This window comes from Pongo abelii, chromosome 2, assembly GCF_028885655.2.
Source record: "Pongo abelii isolate AG06213 chromosome 2, NHGRI_mPonAbe1-v2.0_pri, whole genome shotgun sequence".
In the NCBI taxonomy this organism is placed as follows: Eukaryota; Metazoa; Chordata; class Mammalia; order Primates; family Hominidae; genus Pongo; species Pongo abelii.
Genome location: NC_085928.1, coordinates 95,975,944 through 96,001,359, shown reverse-complemented (window position 1 = coordinate 96,001,359; position 25,416 = coordinate 95,975,944). Strand labels below are relative to the sequence as shown.

At 42.8% G+C, this 25,416-nt stretch overlaps 1 protein-coding gene across 16 annotated transcripts in view; it reads left to right on the top strand.

The window, feature by feature from the left end:
• Positions 1–25,416, top strand: part of PXK (PX domain containing serine/threonine kinase like) — a 93,741-nt gene that overhangs the window by 12,918 nt on the left and 55,407 nt on the right. For all 16 annotated transcript variants that reach the window (XM_024244408.3, XM_024244407.3, XM_063722018.1 and 13 more), the window contains exon 2: positions 23,423–23,473. In XM_024244408.3, the coding sequence (XP_024100176.2) occupies positions 23,423–23,473 (51 nt within the window). The remainder of the gene's footprint in view (positions 1–23,422; positions 23,474–25,416) is intronic.

Below are 25,416 nucleotides of genomic sequence, written 5' to 3'. Positions count from 1 at the left end.
CAAAATGTCTAAGAGCCACCTGTAGTGGTGAAAAGGCTCCTTTTGAGCCTGCCCTTCCACCAGGTAACAAGTGATTCCTGGGCAGGGATTCACTGCACTTTAGTCCTGCATACGTTCCTCTTGGCGGAAGTAGAGGGAAATGAAGCCAGAAAGAAATAGGCCTGCTCACACCAGACCTCTAGCATCAGGCAGCTTCACAGCACCCTGCTGGTCCGCGAGAGCACAGGGAATGGCTGAGTGTCACACTGCCATGCTGTAGGCATCTATGCATGTGACCATGTAGCCCACCATATCCACCAGCAGCCTGGCACTGGTTTATTCCACATTCCACAGGCACTTCTCAAGCTCCCGCTCTTTGGTGAGCATTATGGTCTCCAGGAATGCAGTGGTGAGCAGTCGCTGCTCTAGGGGCTCTCATGCTGTTGAGGGTGGACAGGAGGGTCTGTGCATAGAAGACACACCTCTGCTTCTTCCCACTCTGTAGATGGTAAGGGGCGCAGGCAGCTTGTTCTGCCTCTTTGAGGCTTGTTTTGTTTTTTTCTCTGAATCCAGACTGTATTGCCTATGTATTGCTGGGTTGATTCAATTTCAAACTAGCCCAGTCCCTGGCACATAGATAGTAAGCATACAGCAAACATTTGCTGAATAAGTGAATTTGAGAATGAATGCCATTATTGGAGGTAAAGCTCTTATGTACTGCTACTGACCATTGTACCTGCCAAGCGGGTTACGGGGTACTTCTGCCTCTTGTCTGTCAAGCTGGATATAATTTTCCTTCCTCTGAAATTCCCATAGAGTATATCTGCCTCAAAGGTACACTCATTTTATACACCTATTATTTCTTACTACCTTGTTTTCTGTTTATAACCCCCCTCCCCTAGTCCCACACAGGTAAAACTGTATATATTTGGGAAGAGCGACAATGGCTTAATGACCTTGGACAAATTGCTGCTTGATTTCTCCAGCCTCAGTTTCTTCATCTGTAAAGTGAGGATAGAAGGAGTATGTTAGGACTGCTATAAGGATTAACCAAGCTCATCCACATGGAGTATTCAGAACAAAGCTCAGCACATAACTGTCATTTGTTTTGTTGTTTATTACTGTTGTATTTGCCAGAGCACTCGTGTACTACTTAGTGCTTTTTTGGCATTCAAATATATGTTTTGAATGGGAAAAGGAAAATTATTTATTTAAAAGTTTGTCTCACTGTCAACTGTGATTACTTTGCTAATATGTGGCAAAAAACATCAGTGACACCTCCAAGAGCAGGTTTCCCCCTGTTTTTTCCTTTTTACCCTGGAGGTAACACATTTTGACAGCCATGCTTGGGAGATGCAGCTCAGGGCCTCCTTACCAGGCTGCAGAGCTGGCTATTGATGTTCAATGGTGACGGAAAAGACAAGTGGTCGGCTGGGCATGGTGGCTTATGCCTATAATCCCAGCACTTTGGGAGGCCAAGACGGGCAGATCACCTGAGGCCAGGAGTTCGAGACCAGCCTGGCCAACATGGTGAAACCCCATCTTTACTAAAAAATACACAAATAATTAGCCAGTTGTGGTGGTGGGCACCTGTAATCCCAGCTACTCAGGAGGCTGAGGCAGGAGAATCGCTTGAACCTGGGATGCAGAGGCTGCAGTGAGTCGAGATCACACCATTTCACTCCAGCCTGGGCAACAAGAGTGAAACTCCATCTCAAAACAAAACAAAACAAAAAACAAGTGGGCAGGCCATAGGGCTCAGCCATGAGCTCCCGGAGGCCAGACCTGAAGGGAGGCAGCCCCTAGCAAATGCCCATTTCAGCTCTTCCTCTCCCAGCATTTGTTAATCCCTAAAGGGGTTCCAACATCAGTACACAGACATTTGATCTCAGGAACATTAACAGTTACTTACCAAGAGTCTTCTGGGTGCCAGGCACTGTGCTGCCTATTAAGATAAAGATGAATGAAGCAGGGAGCTGACATCCTGGTCAATATAGCAGCCACAAAAGCAAAGATGAAGCAAAGTACTAAAGGGCCCCTCTGCCTGGGAGAGCAGGGCACAGGGGAGAGGCTGGTCAGGTCCTCCCTGGGGCTTAGGGAACTCGGAGTGGTTAACAGAGGAGCCAGCATTTTAGAGAAAACGTTCTAAATCAGTATGCCTCAGCCTTTTCTAACTTGCGAACTCCTTTCATAGTAATAGGGAATGGTACAGACTCTCTGGAAGTTATTTTAAATATAAAAATATTTTATTTAGATCAGTATATTACTAAAAGTTGTTTGGGATCTGAACTATATATATTTTTAAATTGTGTTCAGAGGAATACAACTTAAGGCCCTGAGAAACAGCATCTTCAGACAACTTGTAGAATTACCGTTTTTATGATAATTCTCACTTGTATTTCTTATTAACTTCTCACTAATGTGTTTTGTTGTTGGCATCGCTTGAGCCTACATTTAGTCAGTGGTTTATTATGGATGTAAATGAAATAATATATGACTAAGAGCAAAGTCAATTAAAATACTGTGTAATGGTAAAAACTGTGATAAACCAACTGAGTTATGAGCATACTCATGACTTCCACAACTCATCCCATGCTTCCTGTGTGCCCATTTGGAAGCTCCTACTCTATTCTGGGTTAAAGGGAAAAAATATTTATGTTATTGTTTTATCGATATTTAAGTTATTATTTTTAAAAAGTAGAAACAGAAGCCTTATAGCCTTTAACATATACATCCTGAAACACCTTCTGGGGCCCCTCGTTATTCATCCTCTTCCAAACTCTTAGTAACCTACCGTAAGGATCTCAGTTTAAAAATCTGAAGAATGATTCTTCTCTGAGGTCAAGGTTGCATTTGTAGACTTCAGGAGTTCATTAGTTCATTCAGCAGATACTGCTGTGAGTATGCCCTGTATTCCTGGCATGGCCTAGGCACTTGGGGTACAGGTCTAAGCAAGACAGACTTGGTTCTTGCCTTCTTTGTTCATTCATTCCAACTGGGTTTATTGGTGAAGATTCTGGGGTGGGGTAAAAGACGGAAAAGAAAGATTAGAGCCAATTGTGGGGCCTCTTGGATGCCAGGCTAAGGAATCTGAACAACATTGAGGGGGGTTTGGGTGGATGTGTGGCTCATAAAAGTGGCATTTTAGGAAGCTTAATTTGCTGACTGTGTGCAAGGTGCAGTGGAAAGGGTGAAGGAAGGAGAGAAGAGCGTCAAGGGTGCTAATGGAACAGTGAAGTTAGAGAGGCCACAGCTCAGGTCTATGGCAGGGAGAGGGGAGGAACACAATAGAGGAAAAGTCTGCCAAGTAGAGGCCACAAGGGAAACAGAGGCACCAGAAAATTATTAGAGAAGTAGTACAAGGTAGATGAAGGGTAGCTGGTTTTCCCAGGAAGATGATGAGTCTGTTTGGTTTTAGACACCTTGAGTAATACTGAAAAGGGAGTGTTACTTGTCATAATAGATGACATTGTTTAAGCATTCACTATGTGCCAAGCCAAGTGCTTTATAGTAATTCTATAATTATTTTTCTTTTTTCTTTTCTTTTCTTTTTTTTTTTTTTTTGAGACAGAGTCTCACTCTGTCACCAGGCTGGAGTGCAGTAGCATGATCTTGGCTCACTGTAGCCTCAACCTTCTGGGCTTAAGCGGTCCTCCCACTTCAGCCTCCTGAGTAGCTAGGACCACAGCCTCGTGCCACCACACCTGGCTAATTTTGTCCTTTTTTTGGGAGGGTGGGGTGGGGGGCGCGGAGTCTGGCTTCGTTGCCCAGGCTGGAGTGCAGTGGTGCGATCTCGGCTCACTGCAACCTCCGCCTCCCCGGTTCAAGCCATTCTCCTTCCTCGGTCTCCCGAGTAGCTGGGACTACAGGTGCGTGCCACCATGCCTGGCTAATTTTTTTGTATTTTAGTACATAGTTTCATCATGTTGGCCAGGGTGGTCTCAAACTGCTGACCTCAAGTGATCCGCCTGCCTCGGCTTCCCAAAGTGCTGGGCTTACAGGTGTGAGCTATCGTGCCCGGCCATGTTCATTTTTTATAAAGACGAGGTCTCACTATGTTGCCCCGGCTGGTCTGGAATTCCCGGGCTTAAGGGATTAGATAATTCTTTCTCTCTCTCTTTCTCTCTTTCTGGTCAACTTTGTTGAAGTAAAATTTACATACAATGAAATTCACCAATTTTAAGTATACAATTTGATAAATCTTGACAAATATATATATACACACCCACTTTCATCGCTCCAGTTGTTTCCTTGGTGCCCCTTCGCAGACCCTGCCCTCCTTCTGGTCCCTGGGAACTACTGATCTGCTTTCTGTTACTATTGTTTCATCCTTTCTATTAATAGAATGTCATCTATAAGTGGAATCTTATATAATATAGTCTTTTTTTGGTCTGGCTTCTTTTACTTAACATGAAGCTTTGAAATTCTTCTATGATGTTATGTGTTTCTTTTTATTACTGAGTAGTAGTCCATTGTATGGATTTAACATTTGTTATCCATTCACCAGTTGGTAGATATTTGGGTTATTTCCAGTTTGGGGCTATTATAAATAGAGCTGCCATGAATATTTGGGTAAAGTCTTTGTGTAGATATATTTTTTCATTTCTCCTGAGTGAATGCCTAGAAATGGAATTGCTGAGTGATAGGCTAAATGTATGTTTTAACTTTATAAGAAATTGCCAAACTTTTCTAGATTTTTGTTTTACCTTCATGATAGTTTGAATTGCATTTGTTGTTATACCAATTTTGTAGTTGAAGAAAATGAGGTGCAAAAAGAGTAAGAATGAAGATTTCTATGAGGCTAGTGAACTTTGTTTTGTTTTGTTTTTTTGAGACTGAGTCTCACTCTGTTGCCCAGGCTGGAGTGCAGTGGTGTGAACTCGGCTCACCGCAACCTTCACCTCCCGGGTTCAAGTGATTTTCCTGCCTCCCAAGTAGCTGGGACTATAGGCGCATGAAACCGTGCCCGGCTAATTTTTGTGTTTTTTCAGTAGAGGTGGGGTTTTGCTATGTTGGCCAAGCTGGTCTTGAACTCTGACCTCAAGTCATCCACCTACCTCTGCCTTCCAAATGCTGGGATTACAGGTGTGAGCCACCGTGCCCAGCTGACTAGTGAACTTTGAATGAAAGAGGTAAGAGTTGGCAGCCATCCCTAAGCTGATCTGTTGTCAGGGCCTACAGAATGGTGGACCTGATTGATGGCTCCACTAAGCATTGGATGAAAGAGGACAAGCTAGTGGTCCCCTTCTGAACCACAGAACCAGACAATGATTTGTGTGACCATTTTCTCAGTTCTTCCATTCTGGCTGCATAGGGATGGAGTTAATTCACTTCATGTAACAGAGGCCTTAGGGCAGTGCTGTCCAATGGAAATATAATGCTAGCCACATATGTAACTTCACATTTTCTAGTAGCCAGGTTAAAAAAGTAAAAAGAAACAGGTGAACTTAATTTAAATAATATATTTAACCCAATATATCCAAAAATTATAATTTCAACATGGAATCATTATAAAGATTATTACTATGTTAGGTGCAGTGACTAATGCCTGTAATCTCAGCACTTCGGCAGGTTGAGGAGGGAGGATCGCTTGAGGCTGGGAGATTGAGACCAGCCTAAGCAACATAGCAAGATCTAGTCTCTACAAAACTTAAAAAAAAAAAAAAAAAAAAAAAAGTCAGCTGTGGTGGTGCATACCTGTAGTCTCAGCTACTCAGGAGGCTGAGTAGAAGAATCCCTTGAGCCCAGGCAGTGGAGGCTGCAGTGAGCTATGATTGCACCACTGCACTCCAGCCTAGGTAACAGAGTGAGACCCTGTCTGTACTTTTTTTAAATTAATATGTTTTGCATTCCTCTTGTCATAAAAGTATGTGAAATCTGGTGTGTATTTTACAATTACAGCATATCTCAATTGGGACTAGCCACATATCAGGTGCTTAGTAGCCACATATTGCTTGTGGCTACTATACTGGGCAGCAGAGATACAGACATTAAAAATATCTGCCAGGCATGGTAGCTCATGCCTGTAGCCCCAGTTACTGGGGAGGCTGAGGTGGGAGGATCACTTGAGCCCAGGAGTTCAATGCTGCAGTGAGCTATGATTGCACCACTGCACTCCAGCCTGGGCAATGGAGCCAGACCCCATCTCCAAAAGAAATTAAAAATAAAATCCCAAATGTGTTGTTATGGAAAGAGATCCATCTTATATTAAGTGAGAGAAAAAGCAAGTCATAACATATTATGTTTAGTGTGCTTTCATTCTCATAAATATCTTTTTTTTTTGTTTTTTTTTTTTTTTTTGAGACAGAGTCTCACTCTGTCGCCCAGGCTGGAGTGCAGTGATGTAATCTTGGCTCACTGCAACCTCTGCCTCCCCGATTCAAGCAATTCTCCTGCCTCAGCCTCCTCAGTAGCTGGGATTACAGGCTCCTGCCACCACACCTGGCTAATTTTTGTATTTTTAGTAGAGACAGGGTTTCACCATGTTGGCCAGGCTGGTCTCGAACTCCTGACCTCAAATGATCCACCCTCCTCGGCTTCCCAAAGTGCTGGGATTACAGACATGAGCCACAGCACCTGGCTACATTTTCATAAATATCTGTGTTTATACCTGCAAATAAACAGTCTGTAACTGCACACTGTCCAGTATTGTAGCCACTAGGCTAATAAAATTAAGCTAAAAATTCAGTCCCTTCATCACCCTATCCACATTCCAAGAGCTCAGTAGTCCCTTGTGCATAGTAGCTACCATATTGGATATCAAGCCTTAGGTCACTGCTCTCTTCAAACTGCTGAACTGGTTGAGAAAGACTGAGCCTAACGGATAGAACCTGCTAGCCCTGCAGCCATTGGGGTTTTGTGACCACTGAGTCCCAGAGCCTCTGTGGTTTTTAAGAGTAACGCACAGGAAGGAAGCTCATTGAGGTGCAACCGTTATTAGTACCTTGGGGAGTTTAACAGGAGCACAGTGTGGAAGCAAAACAGCTTCGTGGAGGACCCTGTTCCGTTTTTGTACAACTGAAATTAACTACTATTCAAATTGCTGAGGACCACATAAACCTAATATGCACTTTAGGCATGTTCTTATAAAAATGTTCCTTTCGACTGCTTTTTTTTTTTTTTATTGTTATTATACTTTAAGTTTTAGGGTACATGTGCACAATGTGCAGGTTAGTTACATATGTATACATGTGCCATGCTGGTGTGCTGCACCCATTAACTCGTCATTTAACATTAGGTATATCTCCTAATGCTATCCCTCCCCCCTCCCCCCACCCCACAACAGTCCCCAAAGTGTGATGTTCCCCTTCCTGTGTCTGTGTGTTCTCATTGTTCAATTCCCACCTATGAGTGAGAACATGCGGTGTTTGGTTTTTTGTCCTTGCGATAGTTTACTGAGAATGATGATTTCCAATTTCATCCATGTCCCTAGAAAAGACATGAACTCATCATTTTTTATGGCTGCGTAGTATTCCATGGTGTATATGTGCCACATTTTCTTAATCCAGTCTGTCATTGCTGGTCATTTGGATTGGTTCCAAGTCGACTGTTTCTTAACTGCCTAATGTACATTATGGGGCTTGCTTAACATTTTGGAGAAAAAAATCGTTTCTTACTTGTACACAACTTCTAGGTGGTGCTCACATTACATTCAGCTCCAGCAGTTCGTGTCCATGTAGTAGGAGGTAGGCTGCAAAGTATAGGGGTATTAAAACCAGGTGGTTGTGGTATTCTGAGAGCTCTATTGCTATAGTAACTCATATTCTCCAGGACCGGGTTCTTGTCCTTACTCTGCCCTTCACCCTGTCAGCTTCCCCCTGACTTGATAGACTGGTTCTGCCTGCCCAGCTGCACTCTGTTCATCAAAATGAGACCTTGGAGCATGTGAAAGCATTGTGTCCAAGGACATAGAAGGTAGGAACCGCTGTGCCCCTGGGTCAGACTGGCCTGGGGTGGAGTCTGTTCTCATCACATACTAGTGGTGTGCCCTTGTTTAAGGCATCTACCCTCTCTGAGCTTCAGGGTTCTTGTTGTATAAGAGATGTAGTGACGCCTCCCTTCAGACATTGTTGGGAGATGGAGTAAACTGAGGGCTAGAAGGCAGAGAGTAAGTGCCCCATAAGCAGAGCAGTTATACCTCCCTCTCTGAAGATACGTGTCTGCATGGCATTTATACCGTGGTCACTTCCACAGTTGGTTATGAAATTGGAGCTAGTGTCTCAGGATGACACAGCAACATTCTCAGACTAGGTAGGATAGATTTATGTGTACGTTATCCTTAGTGATGGTGACCATTATTAAAACCAGTAGGGACTTCTAGCTTGACTTCAGCCTATAGTTTCAAGCTTCTCTCCCACTAAATGCTTTAGCAGCCGTGATACAAGTAGAAGAGCTCATTTACTTTACTTTCATCTTCTGTTTTCCCAGTCTCCCCAGCACAGAAAGTACTGATGAGTAGTAAAATGACCAAAAGCTCCCTTGTCAAAGGCAAAAAGGTGCATTTATCATTGATAACATACCAGGCTCTTACCCAAGCTCAGATGATCTCAATCTTTATTACTCAGGATTCCTTATTTAATTTATTTTATTTTTCCAAGAAAGGGTCTCATTCTGTCGCCCAGGCTGGAGTGCAGCGGTGCAATCAAGGCTCACTGCAGCCTCCATCTCCCTGGGCTTAAATGATCCTTCTTGGGCTTCAGCAATCCACCCGCCTCAGCCCCCCAAATAGCTGGGACTACAGGCGTGCGCCACCACAGCTGGCTTTTGTGTGTGTGTGTGTGTGTGTGTGTATATTTTTTGTAGAGACAGAGTTTCACCATGTTGCCCAGGCTGGTCTTGAACTCCTGGGCTCATGCAATCCGCCTGCCTCGTCCTCCCAAAGTGCTGAGATTACAGGTGTGAGCCACTGTGCCTGGCCAGGATTTCTTATTTTAAAGTATCATGTTTTAAATTACATGTGTAGCAAACTGAGAAACTTTTCCAAAAATTGTTTTTCCTGATTGTAAAATAATTTATGCTCATTGAGGATAACCTGAAAAACATAGGAAAAAAATAGCCAAAAGTGGGCATAGAATCTAGGACAACAGAGGCTGGAGTCATGGTACTCCTTCTTAGAAATCAGAGACTGATACAATTGTTTCTCATATTCAAAGAGAATGGCTGCTTTTTGTTTTTTCTGGGTGCTCTTTACAGTGCTGCCACCGTCTTCTGTGCTTGCTGATTAGAGTCATGATATACTCACCTGCAGACACTTTGTGTTTGCTATTTTCTTAGCAGGGAAGAAAACGAACAGTTACAAAGCTGGCCATTGTGCTGGCTGCTCTAAATATACTGTCTCTTTCATATTCACCACGACCCTGAAGGTGTGATTTAGCTCAGATGAGGAAACTGAAGCACAGAGAAGTTAGGCTGCAAAGCTAATAAGCAGTTATTGGGCTTCGTTCCAGATCTCTGTGACTGGAAAGCGTGTGCCCTCCCCTGCTGGGGACTTGTGGCTGTGCTATGGAGGAGGGATGGCACATTGTGGCTGATCATGACACAGTGACCAGCTCCTCCTTCAGGTTCCAGAAGGGCTCCCAGGTGGCCTGTCTTTGAGGCAGTGGAAAAGGGGAAAGGTAGAGGAGACATGGCCCAGGAGGGAGCACTTCAGTCTCCAGCAGGTACTCAGGTCAGTGCCAGTGAAGGGCGTGAGGGATGAGGAGCTGGCCACCTCAGATACCAGAGCCCAAAGAAAAAGCATCATTTCCAGCGGATCCGAGTTTCTATGTTGTTGTCTATTCTAGCCTACTAAACATGTAGTGGGTAGTTCCCTGAGATTATGTTCACTTCATCCATTTGTACAGTTTTAGGACATTGCGAGGATTATTGAACAAGTGAAGGTTATATTTCGTTTTTAATTACTATTTAATTGAGCTTCAGATTTTTAAAGTTTGGTTTTTTTTTCTTTACTTTGATGTAAGATGGAATTACTGGGTTTCCATTTTAGCAAATTATGTAATTTGCATGGGTGTCATTTAAGGGTCATTGTACTATAGAATGCTGCAGGAAGTGGCTATTTAAAAAGCCGTATCCATTCTGCAGTCACGTTTGAGGTCAAAAGGATTTTGGAGTGCTTCTTTGCAGTTTTCCTCTCTGGAACTTCAGCTGTCTTTGAAGTCGGTGTGGAGACCAGCTCTCCTGGTAGGGCAGAAGACCATCCCACAGTGGAGAGTGTAGACTTCAAAAGACCTGGAGAAGGGAGAAGAGAAGCATGCGTGATCATGACGCTCATCTCACTGCAGGGATCAAAGCGTGTTTGCAATGTGTGCTTCGTCTCTTCTTTTGCTAAAGTTAAAGCACATGATTCTATGAATTAGATTTTTTTTTTTTTTTTTGAGACAGAGTCTTGCTCTGTCACCCAGGCTGGAGCGCAGTGGTGCGATCTCGGCTCGCTGCAAGCTCTGCCTCCCAGGTTCATGCCGTTCTCCTGCCTCAGCCTCCCGAATAGCTGGGACTGCAGGCACCTGCCACCACGCCTGGCTAATTTTTTGTGTTTTTTAGTAGAGACAGGGTTTCACCGTGTTAGCCAGGATGGTCTTGATCTCCTGACCTCGTGATCCGCTCGCCTCGGCCTTCCAAAGTGCTGTGATTACAGACGTGAGCTACTGCGCCCGGTCTCTATGAATTAGATTTTTAAATAAAGTTTATTTCGTGGGGCTGAAAAGAAGATGCATTTGGCTTTATTCACCTGCCGAAATTTAGGTTAATACAGTAATGATTCTTCAGATGCCTTTAAATACCCTTAACATTTTCATTTGTTTTGGGGCAGTTTTTGCATATTATTAGGTTGCAGAAAAATTGAAACGAAACAAAACAAAGGTAGGTTCTAGCACTGAAAATCTGCAGATGAAACAATGGGAAATAATGACTACTTAGCAGAGCAAGGAGTAATCACTAATTCTAAGTGAAATATTAAGGACTGTAAGCAGCCAGGCAGGTGGCCAGTGAGCTAAGCAGAAGTCCTGCAAGCTGAATTCTATGAGAATTTGCTCAGAAACCTTGCTGTCCTCTAGGATGATGTGGACTGCTGCCTATGGCTGCAGCTGTTATGCTGTGTGACACTGTGATTTTGAATAGGTAGAAGAGCAAAAAGAGGGGTGTAAGTAAGGGATATTTAGGATATAAACAGTCTGACTAGGTAGAGGAGGATTTGCATGGGAAGAAAGGGTTAGGACAGTTTGGTCAGGTGGTAGAAGAATATGGAAGCTAGGCTGAGGAATTTGGATTTATCTCGTGAGCCAGTGGGAGCCATGGAAGGTCCTGGAGCAGAGAAGTAGCATGGTGGTAGATTCCAGCCAGGTCACTTGTTTTCAGCATTCTTTTCAGGCCTTCCTGTGAAGAGAAAGTGCCAGGGGAGAAGTGAGTTTGGGAGTGAACCCAGAGGGGGTGGTGTGGCTGATGGGCTCTGGAGACAAACAGGCCTGCCTCCTCTCCCAGATCCACCACTTTCTAGTCAAGGCATCTATCCTTCTGAGACTCATTTCCTCCAGCAGAGGGAAATAGTTCTTTCTTGCTCCCTTTAAATGGCATTGGCAGATAGTGTGAGTGGTACCTATGGGAGCCACCACTACAGAGCCCAGTGTGAGGGATTTCTAGAGGCTCAGGTTAGACACCAACCATACCCCCAAAAAGACAGATGAGCTGAGCCCTCAAGAGGAGGTGGGGAGAAATGGGTGAGAGTAGAGGAGATTATGTATGAGGTTTGGTTGGTGGTTGCGTCATCTCTTTCCTTCCACTCATGCAAGGTTTTTTATTTTTGTGGTGTGGAGCTGCTTCCTATTTTTTTTTTTTTTTTTTTTTTGAAACTGAGTCTCTCACTCTGTCGCAGGCTGGAGTGCAGTGGCCTGATCTCAGCTCACTGCAACCTCCACCTCCCAGGTTCTCCTGCCTCAGCCTCCTGAGTAGCTGGGATTACAGGCGCCCGCCATCGTGCCTGGCTAATTTTTTTGTATCTTCAGTAGAGATGGAGGTTTCATCATGTTGGCCAGGTTGGTCTTGAACTCCTGACCTTGTGAATCGCCCACCTCGGCCTCCCAAAGTGCTGGGATTACAAGTATGAGCCACCACGCCCGGCCCAATTTCTTTAAGAGGTTTTAGAACAATGGTTCTCACCCCTGGCTGTGCATTAGTATCAACTGAGGAACATTTAAGACCTGCTGGCCAGGTGTGGTGGCAGTGGCTCGCACTTGTAATCCCAACACTTTTGGAGACTGAGGCAGGTGGGATCACCTGAGGTCAGGAGTTCGAGACCATCCTGGCCAACATGGTAAAATCCTGTCTCTACTAAAATTACAAAAATTAGCCGAGCATGTTGGTGTGCGCCTGCAGTCTCAGCTACTCAGGAGGCTGAGGTACGAGAATCGCTTGAACCTGGGAGACAGAGGCAAAGGTTACAGTGAGCCAAGATTGTGAATTTTACTCCAACCTGGGCAACAAAGTGAGACTCTGTCTCAAAGAAAAGGAAAAAAAAAAAAAGAGAAAAAACAGAAGACCTGCTAATGCCTGTGCCCAGGCCAGACAAATTAAATCAGAATCTGTGAGGGCACAAGCGTAGGTATCTTTTCAAGTTCTCTAGGTGATTCTAGAATGCAGCAGGGTTGAGACGCTCTGCCTTAGGGGTAGAGAGATGGGAACACTGACAGGTATCTGCAAAACATCTCTGAACAGCTGCTGGTGTCTTTTTCTGTACTTTAAGTTTCACAGCACATCTGATAGCTGTGCCAAAAGGGAAGAGAGAATTACGTGGGCTAGGCTGGTTTGAAGGTTTGCGTAAGTTTTGGCTTGAGTTACTTAACATGTTTATTTCAAAGTAATTTGTGTTTGTAGCCTCACTAAAGTAATTTGGGGCCAGACAGGTTCAAAATAAGTTTTCCTACTTAGTTTTCCTAAAATTTCACCAAACCGAGGTACCTCTGAGTACCTGCTACTGTGCAGTGAAATCCCACATACCCTTTCAGAAACTCAGGAAAACAAATTGCTAGTGGGGATGCTTACTTGGAAAATGGCATGGCCAGTGTTGGGAGCATTAATCAATTCCAAACGTGTGGGAATGACAGCCCCCACCTCTGCACCCTCAGGTAAGAGTCAGTGGGTCTACATCATTGGGGTGAACCAGCTCAGCCCATGGACTAGTGAGGACTCCCACCTTTCCAAGTTGCAGAAAGAGCCTGGCCTCAGGACTTCCCCGGGTTGCCAGCTATGTCTGGCAGGTTGGAGGGTCTTGGGAGTCAGCAGGACTTGGGTTCCAGTTCCCAGCCAGCTGCATCCTAGCTATGCCACCTTGGATAGCTCATTTGATCTCGCTGAGCTGAGATCTACCAACTAGGGTGGCTGTGAGGATTAATGAGAAGTATTGGGTTAGGGGCTTAGCAAAATTCCCAGCACATGATCAGTGCTCGTTTAAAGTTAATTCTTTTCCTCCCTCGCTTAAGTCAGAAATCACGTGGTCCTGGTGCAAGTGCATTTCCAGTTTGAAAAACTTCAGCACCAGACCTCAGTGATTTGCCAGAATGCCCACATGCTAGGGCTTCACACAGCAGCCTCCCTGGCATGCCAAGATAGGGGGTGTTGTGTCAAGAGGAGGGGCAGAAAGGAGTGGGCCCTTTGGGGAAGTGGCAGCAGATGGCAGGGTTTGGTGGCAGGCTGAAATCCATCTGACTCAGGTCTGCCCTGCAGGGCTGTTAGCTCTCCTTTCCATGCCTGATGGGCCTTGGTGCTTTATCTTCTCTTTTATGCACTCTGTCGATCCTGTTCCACATCGGAGAGGGCAGTAAAGATGGGAATGATTCATTGGAGGATCCCAGGCTGCTGACTCCAGCTCGGGAGGTGGAGGCCTAATTTCAAATGTCTAGTTTCTGCTGGTCTCCAGGGCTCTCTTCTCTTTGCTTTAATAAGAGCTACAGCCTGGTTGCAAGCAATAGGCAGCTGTGGGTTTTTTTCTTTTTTTGAGACGGAGTCTTGCTCTGTTGCCAAGGCTGGAGTGCAGTGGTGCAATCTCAGCTCACCACAACCTCCGCCTCCTGGGTTCAAGTGATCCTCCTGCCTAAGCCTCCCATGTAGCTGACAGATGCGTACCTCCATGCCCGGCTAATTTTGTATTTTTAGTAGAGACGGGGTTTCACTATGTTGGCCAGGTTGGTCTTGAACTCCTGACCTTGTGATCCACCTTCCTCGGCCTCCAAAGTGCTGGGATTAGAGGCATGAGCCACTGTGCCCGGCCTCTTTTTTTTTTTTTTGTTCACAGCATTGGAAACTTGAGGTGAAAACATTTCCCTTTTGATTAGGCTGGTTGGTATATCGAGCAATCTAGAAAATTTCAGGCTGGGCGCGGTGGCTCACACCTGTAATCCCAGCACTTTGGGAGGCTTAGGCAGGCAGATCATGAGGTCAAGAGATGGAGACTATTCTGGCCAACATGGTGAAACCCCGTCTCTACTAAAAATACAAAAATTAGCTGGGCATGGTGGCACACGCCTGTAGTCCCAGCTACGTGGGAGGCTGCGGGAGGAGAATCATTTGAACCTGGGAGGCGGAGGTTGCACTGAGCTGAGATTGTGCGACTGCACTCCAGCCTGGGCAACAGAGCGAGACTCTGTCTCAAAAAAAAAACAAAAACTAAGTCATAAACACACACATTAGCCTAGCCCTACACAGTATCAAGATCATCAGTATGACTGTCTTCCACCTCCACATCCTGTCCCATTGGAAGGTCTTCTGGGGCAATAACACACATAGAGCTCTCCTATGATAGCAATGCCTTCTGGATACCTCCTGAAGGACCTGTCTGAGGCTGTTTTACAGTTACTTTTCTAAGTAGAAGGAGTATACTCTGAAATAACTATAAAAAGCAGTAGGTTTATTTACACCACCATACTACAAACACATGAGTAATCCATTGCGCTATAATGTTAAGACATCTGTGATGTCACTAGGCAATAGAAATGTTTTTAGCTCCATTATAATCTTATTAGACCTTGGCCAGGCATTGTGGCTCACATCTGTATGTAATCCTAGCACTTTGGGAGGCCAAGGTGGGCGGATCACTTTGAGGTAAGGAGTTACAGACCAGCCTGGTAAACATGGTGAAACCCCATCTCTACTAAAAATACAAAAATTAGCCTGGCTTCGTGGTGGGCACCTGTAATCCCAGCTACTTGGGAAGCTGAGGCAGGAGAATTATATGAACCCGGGAAGCAGAGGTTGCAGTGAAGTGAGATCATGCCACTGCACTCCAGCCTGGGTGACAAAGTGAGACACTGTCTCAAAAAAAAAAAAAAAGAAAGAAAGAAAGAAAGAAAATCTAATCTTACTGGAACATCATGATATTTGTGGTCTGTTGTGACTGAAATGTCATTATGCAGTGCATAACTATATATACTTTGTGGAATAATTGAATCAAGCCAATGAACATATTATCACTTCATGTAGTTATCATTTCTTTGTGGTGAGAACATTTAAAATACACTGTTTTAGTCATTTTGAAATATGCATTATTATTGACTACAATCACCATGGTGTGCAGTAGATCACCACAACATATTCTTCATGTCTTACTAGAAACCTTCGACCAACATCATCTCTTTCTTGGTCTACTCCCACTCCCACCTGTGGTAACCACCATCCTACTCTACTTCTGGAGGCACATTCTTAATGTTCCTTTACAGGGGAAGCACAATGGGTGGTGCCTTGGGGCTACCAGTAACTAAGCGCACCCTGTAGGTAGACATGCACATGGTACAAATGGTGTTGCATGTAGGATAGCAGTGGGCCATGGTCCAGGGCAGGTGACAGCAGAAGTAACTCCCACTCCATCCTGTATCCCAAGCTTCCATGGGCTGGTATGACCTCTTCTACTCACCTGATCCCCAGTTTCTCAACCTTGGTACTTTGACATTTGGGGTCAGATGGTTCTTTGTTGTGGGGGTCTCCTGTGCATTACAGGACATTTAGCAGCATTCCTGGCCGCTACCTATTAGGTAGCACTCCTGTCCCCTGTGACAACCTAAAATGTTTCCAGACATTACCAGATGTCTGCTGAGCAGAATCACCACCCTTTTAAGAACACTGACCTAAACATAGAGTGTCTTGGCAGAAACATTAACTAGGATATCATTTTGGGATGTCATAGCCTGACATCAGGACGCAGGCATTGTCTTGCTGCTACTGCTTCCCATATGCCAGATGCTTTCCCCAAACATTATTGTGTGTTTTATAGCCAAGTTTATTTTTTTAATCTAAATTATATCTATACACAGGAAAGGAATGGAACACAGTACCTTTCTCGTCAGAATGCACTTTTCTGTTGAGAATCATTTCCCCAGCATGGACAAAGCACGGGTTTGGAACGTGATAGGTGCTTAATCCATGCTTAAAATTGGCAGCAACATCTTCATAAAAACACATGTCCAAACTTTAAACTCAAAGCTATGTAGTTTATATGTGTTTATATAAAGGAGACTAGCAAATGCTTACTTAGTAGCTTCTAAGTGCCCAACATTGAGCTGGAATTTTAAACATTAAAATTATTCCTCTGATGGCCAGGCGCAGTGGCTCACGCCTGGAATCCCAGCACTTTGGGAGGGCGAGGTGGGCGGATCACAAGGTCAGGAGATCGAGACCATCCTGACCAACATGGTGAAACCCCAAAAATTAGCCAGGCATGGTGGCGTGTGCCTGTAAATCCCAGCTACTCGGGAGGCTGAGGTGGGAGAATCGCTTGAACTAGGGAGTCAGAGGTTGCAGTGAGCCGAGATCGCGCCACTGCACTCCAGCCTGGCCACAGAGTGAGACTCTGTCTCAAAAAAAAAAAAAAAAAAAAAAAAAAAAAATTATTCCTCTGATACATGAAGCAATCGATGTGCAAAGTGATTTTTGTGATTTAACATTTTTTCCTTCTAGACATAAAAAAAAAACATGTTTATGTGTAGTTGTTTGGAGTTACCCAATTATACATGCCAATTTATATTTCTATAAGAATGTAAAAGCCAAGAAAATGTGTCAGTAAAACAAACCTAAGATGACAAGAACATTTAAATGCTAAAGGACTGATCTCCAAATGTAAGACTGTCAGTTGTTTTTAGCATTTTATCTTTATGTATTCAGAAATAATTGCATTAGCATATTGCTTAAGAGATTTGGCCAGTGCGGTGGCTCACGCCTGTAATCCCAGCACTTTGGGAGGCTGAGGCGGGTGGATCACGAGGTCAAGAGATCGAGACCATTCTAGCCAACATGGTGAAACACCGTCTCTACTAAAAATACAAAAAATTAGCCGAGCGTGGTAGTGGGCGCCTGTAGTCCCAGCTACTCGAGAGGCTGAAGCAGGAGAATGGTGTGAACCCGGGAGGCGGAACTTGCAGTGAGCCGAGATTGCGCCACTGCACTCCAGCCTTGGTGACAGAGCGAGACTCTGTCTCAAAAAAAAAAAAAAAAAAAAAACACAGAGATTTGCCTGAGGCTGGGCATGGTAGCTCATGCCTGTAATCCCAGCACTTTGGGAGGCTGAGACAGAAGAATTGCTGGAGGCAGGAGTTCGAGACCAGCCTGAGCAAAATAGTGAGACCCTGTTTCTACAAAAAATTTAAAAATTAGCTGAAGATGGTGGAGCGTACCTGTAGTCCCAGCCGCTCAGGAGGCTGAGGTGAGAGGACTGCTTGAGCCCGGGAGGTCGAGGCTGCATGTCATTGTACTCTAGCCTGGATGACAGAGTAACACCTTATCTTTAAAAAAAAAAAAAAAAAAAAGAGATTTGTCACACTACACAAGTCAGTTTTGAAATGTTTAATAACCCCATATAAAACCATGCCAAGTACATAATAATTGAGCGGATATTGTTGAACTTTGAATGTACCATCCTTAACATAATCCAGTAGAGGCAGAAGTTCCTGCTTATTTGGAATTTATCAGCCTTTGCCAAATAAACAGCATATAAATGAATGATAGTGTAATACTATCAATTTTAAAATGTAGTTACCAGGTTAACATCTCATTTGGCTTTATTTTCTAAATAACCTATTTAAATCAGTGGAATTAATTCAGTAGAAAGGATTTGTTGAGTAGTGACTGTAGTAATGCCTACATGATACCACTCAAAGTTAGTAAAACAGGTTGGGCACAGTGGCTCATACCTGTAATCCCAGCCCCAGGCCAGGCACAGTGGCTCATACCTGTAATCCCACCTGTAATCCCAGGGTGGGCAGATCACTTGAGTCCAGGAGTTTGAGACCAGCCTGGGCAACATGGTGAAACGCCGTCTCTACAAAAAATACAAAAATTAGCCGAGGGTGGTGGTGCATGCCTGTGGTCCCAGCTACTTGGGAGGATGAGGCAGGAGGATTGCTTGAACCCGGGAGGTGGAGGTTACAGTGAGCCGAGATTGCACCATTGCACTCCAACCTAGGCAACAAAGTGAGACCCCAACTGAAAAAAAAAAAGTTAATGAAGAGTTCTGAACATTTGAGGAAACAGTAACATTCTTTATGATTTAATTTATACTTTCATCATAATGTCCTGTGTGTATAACTGGAGGCTGCTCTAGGTCTGTGTTTCCTGCTTACTTAATAATTATTACCTGGGGAAGCTATTAAAACTTCTCATTTGGGCCGGGCGCAGTGGTTCACACCTGTAATCCTGGCACTTTGGGGAGCCGAGGTGGGCGGATCACCTGAGGTCAGGAGTTAGAGACCAGCCGGGCCAAGGTGGCAAAACCCTGTCTCTACTAAAAATAAAAAAATTAGCCAGACATGTTGGCGTGCACCTGTAATCCCAGCTACTCGAGAGGCTGAGGCAAGAGAATCACTTGAACCCGGGAGGCGGAGGTTGTAGTGAGCTGAGATTGTACCACTGCACTCCAGCCTGAGCAACAGAGCAAGACTCTGTCTCAAAAAAAAAAAAAAAAAACATGTGCAGAGAGATCCCATATACCCTTTACTCAATTTTCTCCAATGGTAACATCTTGCAAACCTATAGTACAATATTATAACCAGAATATTGACAGTGATACAGTCATGATAAAGAACACTTCCATTATTACGAGCATTCCTCACTTTGCCCTTCTGTAGCCACACTGCTTCCCTCTGACACCCATCTCACTACCCCAGCCTTAACCCCAGGTAACCATTAATCTGTTCTCCATCTCTATAATTTTGTCACTTCAAGAATGTTATATAAATAGAATTGTACAGTATATAACCTTTCAAGATTGCTTTTTTTTCCACTCAGCATGATTCTCTGGAGATCCATCCAAGTTATTGTGTATATTAAGTTCATTTCTTTTTTTGCTTGAGTAGTATTCCATGGTATGGATATAGCAGAATTTAACCACCTATTGAAGGACATCTGTCTTGTTTCCACTTTGAGGCTTTTACTAATAAAGCTGCTATGAACATTTGTGTATAAATTCTTATGTGAATATAAGTTTTCATTTCTTTGGAATAAATGTCTAGGAATACAGTTGCTGGGTTGTATGGTAGTTGCATATATAGTTTTTAAAGAAACTTCCAAACTGTTCTGGAGTGGCTATACCATTTTATAGTCCCATCTGCAATGTATGAATGATCCAGTTTTTCTGTATCCTAGCCAGGATTTGGTGTTATTACTGTTTTTTATTTAAGCCATTCTGATAGGCGTATAGTGGCCTTAATTTGCATTTCCCTGAGGGCTAGTAATGTTGAATATATTTTCATGTATGCCATCTGTATATCCTCTTCAGTGAAATGTATTCTTATCATTTGCCCATTTTCTAATTGGATTTTTAAAAAATGTTTGTTCTTTCATAGAAAAATGTTTTTAATTTTGATGAAGTCCAATTTTTCCCTTACATAGATCATGCTTTTGCTGTCAAGAACTCGTTGCCTAAACCTGGATCCCAGATTTTTCTCTCCTATTTTTTTTCCTAAAAGTCTTACAGTTTTACATTTTACATTTAAGTACATAATTCATTTTGGTAGTACAATGTGTGAATACAATGCATGAATCTTAAGTTGAGGTTCATTTCATTGCTGAGTGTCCAATTGCTCTGGCACCATTTGTTGAAAAGGCTATCATTCCTCTATTGAATTGCCTTTGCACTTTCATCAAAAATTTAATTAGGCTGCTTATATGGAATTATTTCTGGGTTCTCTGTTGTCTTCCGGTGATGTATATGTTTATGCCTCCACCAACACTACACAGTCTTGATTACTGTATTGATGTAATAGTCTTGACATCAGGTAGACTGATTCCTCATACTTTATTTATTTATTTATTTATTTATTTATTTATTTAGAGACAAGGTCTTGCTCTCTTGCCCAGGCTGGAGTGCAGTGGCATGATCTTGGCTCACTGCAGCTTCAGCCTCCCAGGCTCAAGCAATTCTCCTTCCTCAGCTTCCTGAGTAGCTGGGACTACAAGTGCGTACCACCATGCCCGGCTAATTAATTTTTTTATATTTTGTAGAGATGGAGTTTCACCATGTTGCCCAGGTTGGTTGAACTCCTGAGCTCAAGCGATCCTCCCACCTTGACCTCCCCAAATGCTCAGATTATAGTCATGAGCCGCTGACTTGGTCCCATCTACATTTTAGAATAATCTTGCCTATATTTGGAAAAAAAAACTTGTAATATAATTTGTTTTAAACATGTATATCAATTTAGGGATAATTGAAATCTTTATTTCTATTCATTTATTCAGAGCTTTGATTTCTGTTATCAGTGGTTTGTAGTTTTTGACATATAAGTACCGTGCATGTTTTAGATTTCCCTCCAAGTATTTTTTTTTTTTAGTAATTGTAAATGGTATTGTATTTCTAATTTATACCTATATTTGTTCATTTCTAGTATATAGATACACAATTGATATTTGTATACTTGTATTCTGTGGCCTTGTTGAACTCAATTAATTAATTAATTAATGACAGGGTCTCTCTCTTTTGCCAAGGCTGGAGTGCGGGTGCCAACATGGCTCACGGCAGCCATGACCTTCCGGGCTCAAGCATTCCCTCTGCCTCCTGAGTAGCTGGGACTACAGGCATGTGCCACCATGCCTGGCTAATTTTTTTATTTTTGTAGAGACGAGGTCTTGCTGTTTTGCCTGGGCTAGTCTTAAACTCCTGGACTCAAGCAGTCCTCCCACCTCAGCCTGCTAAAGTGCTGAGATTACAGGCATGAGCCACTGAGTCTGGCCTAAGAGTTTATTAATTCCAGTTTTATTGTAGATCCCTTGGGATTTTCCACATAGACTATCATGTTGTCTAAAAATAGGAACAGTTTTATTTCTTCCTTTTGATCTATATGCCGTTTATTTCTTTTCCTATTTTTATTACACTGGCTATATCTTCCAGTAGTTTGTTGAGTAGGAGAACACGCTGCCTTGTCTTGTTCCTGATCTTAGGGGAAAATATTGAGTCTTCCACCATTAAGTATGTCAGCTGTAGGTTTTTTGTAGAACCTTTTCATCAACTTAAGAAAGTGTCCTCTATTCCTATTTTTCTAAAAGTTTTTATCTTGAAAGGATGTTGAGTTTTGCCAGATGCTTTTTCTGCGTCATTTGATATGATCACGTGATTTTTCTTGATTAGCCTGTTAGTATGGCAGATTACATTGATCAGTTTCTGAATGGTAAACCAACCTTGTGTCCCTAGAATGAGACCCACTTGGTCATGGTATATAATTCTTTTTATAAATTGCTGAATTCAATTTACTAATATTTTGGTAAGGATTTTTGAGCCTATGTTTGTGAATGGTATTGATCTGTAGTTCTCTTTTTTTGCACTGTCTTTGGTTTTGGGACCTGGGTAATACTAGCTTCATCAAGTGAATTGGGAAGTGTTCCTTCCTGTTATGTGTTTTAGAAGAGTTTGTAGAGAATTGGTGTTGATTCTTCTTAAGACACTTAGTAGAATTCTCCAGTGAGACCATTGGGCCTTGATACATATTTGGCAGGGGGGGAGTTTTTTAGTTATGAATTTAATTATAAATCATTATAGGCTGGGCGCGGTGGCTCACGCCTGTAATCCCAGCACTTTGGGAGGCCAAGGTGGGCGGATTACTTGAGGTCAGGAGTTCAAGACTAGCTGCGCCAATATGGTGAAACCCCACCTCCACTAAAAACACAAAAATTAGCCAGGCGCGGTGGCAGGCACCTGTAATCCCAGCTACTCGGGAGGCTGAGGCAGGAGAATTGCTTGAACCCAGGAGGCGGAAGTGGCAGTGAGCTGAGATCATGCCACTGCACTCCAGCCTGGGCGACAGAGTGAGACTCGGTCTCAAAAAAAAAAATCATTATACAGATCAAATTATGTATTTCATATTGAGTGAGTTGTGGTATTTAGTGTTCCTGAGGAAGTGGTCCATTTCATCTAAGTTGTCAAATTGATATATGTAGAATCGTTCATAGCATTCCCTTATCCATTTGATATCTCTACAGTCTGTAGTGGTATCCTAATTCATTCTTGATATTAATAATACATGTCTTATCTTTATTTTGTCCATTTTTGTCAATTTTATTGGTCTTTCCAAATAATCAACTTTTTATTTCTTGACTTTTCTCTATTTCTTTGTTTTCAATTTTATTGATTTCTGCTCTTTATTTTTCCTTCTTCTGCTTGCTTTGAGTTTACTATGCTCTTCTTTTTCTAGGTTCTTGAGGTGAAGTTTATTTTAGGTTATTGATTTGATAGTTTTTCTATTTTCTAATATAAGCGTTTAGTGCGTAAATTTCCCTCTCAGTGCTAGGTTAGCTGACGTGTCCCACAAATTTTGATATGCTGTATTTTCTTTCAGTTCAATGTATATATTTTTTAATTTCCCTTGAGATTTTGTCTTTAAAACATGGATTATTTAGAAATGTGTTGTTTAGTTTCCAACTGTTGTGGAGATTTTCCTGTTACCAATCTTACTGATTTCTAGTTTGTATGATTTTGGTTCTTTTAAATATTTTGAGATTTATGGCTCAGGATATGATCTGTGTTGGTCTGTGATACGCATGATGACTTGGAAAGAATGTGTATTCTGCTGTTACTGGATGGAGTCCTCTATAAATGCTAATTAAATCCTGTTGGCTGATGGTATTGGTATTGTTAAGTTCTTCTATATCCTAGTTGGTGTTCTGTTTAGGTGTTCTATCAATTCCTGACAGAGGAGTATTGAAGTCTTCAATTATAATTTTGGATTTGTCTGTCACTTCTTTTAGTTTTATCAGTTTTTTGCCTCACATATTTTGCAGCTCTGTTGTTTGATGCATATACATTTAGGATTGCTATGTCTTCCTGGTAGATTACCCTTTTGTTTTTATGTAATGTCCCTTTCTCTTTGTCTCTGGTAATTTTCCTTGCTCTGAAGTCTACTTTATCTGATTTTTTAAAACTTATTTTTGATTCCCTGATTTGGGGGTTTTATAACTGAGGCTATTTTTCCCTTCTCTTTTTAAGGAATATATTATTCGAGTGCAAAGAGGAATTTCTGTGGAAAACAGCTGGCAGGTAAGCATTTTTTTTTTTTTTTTTTTTTTTTTTTTTGTCAATTAGAAAAATATTTAAATGCGTGACTAAAACCCTGACTTGGGGCATCTGAAAGTCTGGAAAAATCAGAACATGCATAAATACAAACCATGTTTCTTTTAGCTGTAAATCTTTAGCTTTAAGACAAGTATGATAAGAGTCTTTCCTGTCTCCAGTAGTTTGGTTAAATTGTGTGTGATTGATATTACTATTGAGGGTATCTAGGAATTTGTTCCCCAGCTCAACCCAGAGCAAATAGTGTATGCAAATTACTTGTTTTCTTTCTAGAAATTCACACCTTCACCCCTATAGCTATGGTTTGAGTTCAGTCTACCAGGTAGAAAGGTGAGATTGAGTCTTGGCTATTGTACAGTTTGGGCCACTACATTTTATGGATCTCAGGTCCACTCATGGGCAGCTTCTGATGCTAGCTCCCTCATTGTCTCTAGGGGAGGGTCTTCTTGGGGCCCCAGGCTCTGCTTTCTTCAGTGGTGGCTTCAAAGAGAAAAGAATTCCTGGACAGATCAAGAGGTCCTTCCCATCTGAGTTGACTTACAGAGGGTGGCTGAATTCTGCATAGGGGCCCTTTCTTTCCTGGTTTAGTAATTATAATTACCACCTCCACCTCCCCGCAACCCTTCTTCTCTCCCAAAAATCTTACCTTCTCCTTCACAGCCCAGCTCAAACCTTAACCTTCTACCTTAAGCAGCCTCTTACACACAGTTGTCCACACTTGGTCTTTTCTTTGCCTAAATTTCAAACTACTGTTTGTTTGAATAATTATTATATTTAACATCTATTGAGCATGTATTAAGTGTTCACTGGTTTGAGCACATTAATTCACTTAAGCTTTTAAAAATGTCCTATGTGGTAGTATTGTCCTCATTTTACATTTGTGAAGTAAGTAACTGTCTGAGGTCACAGTTAGATCATTGGCAGAATAGAGTTGGAATTTGCTCATTCTCTGTGGTTAACCACTCTACGATCTTTTGCTTCTTGGCTCTTATCAGGGATGACCTTATATTTAACTTTTTGATGTATATTTGGCAAACAGGGCCAACAGCAGTGTCCTACCAGAAAGATCAACCCTTGGTGCAGTTTTCTAGATCCATTGCATTAGAAACCCAGGAGTACTCAACAAAAATGTAGACTCTTGGGCCCCATCCTAGATCAGTTACTGATCAGATTTTCAATGGGTGGGGTTGTAGGGGCAGAGGTGTGATACCTTTCTTCACCCATGGTAAAGGTTGTGGCCAACACTCTTATAACAAAAGACAGATTAATAAGGGAAAAGCATAACAAATTTATTTAATAAAAGCTTTTTTTTTTTTTTTGAGACGGAGTCTTGCTCTGTCGCCCAGGCTGCAGTGCAGTGGCACGATCTCCGCTCACTGCAAACTCCACCTCCTGGGTTCACGCCATTCTCCTGCCTTAGCCTCCCGAGTAGCTGGGACTACAGGTGCCCGCCACCACGCCCAGCTAATTTTTTTGTATTTTTAGTAGAGACAGGGTTTCACTGTGTTAGCCAGGATGGTCTCGATCTCCTGACCTCGTGATCCGCCTGCCTCAGCCTCCCATAGTGTTGGGATTACAGGCGTGTGCCTGGCCAATCAAAGTTTTATGTGACACAGGAACTTTCAGAAATGAAGACCCAAAGACCCGGGGAAAACTGTCCATTTTTATGCTTGATTTGATGAAGAGTGGATAGCCATGTAGAATGTGATTGAACAAACAATTTCTTTATGTTTTTATTTTTATTTTTATTTTTTTGAGATAGGGTTTTGCTCTGTTGCCCAGACTGGAGTGCAGTGGTGTGATCACAGCTCACTGCAGCCTCGACCTCCTGGGCTCAAGTGATCCTCCCACTTCAGCCTCCTGAGTAGCTAGAACTACAGGCAGGTGCCACTACGCCCAACTAATTTGTT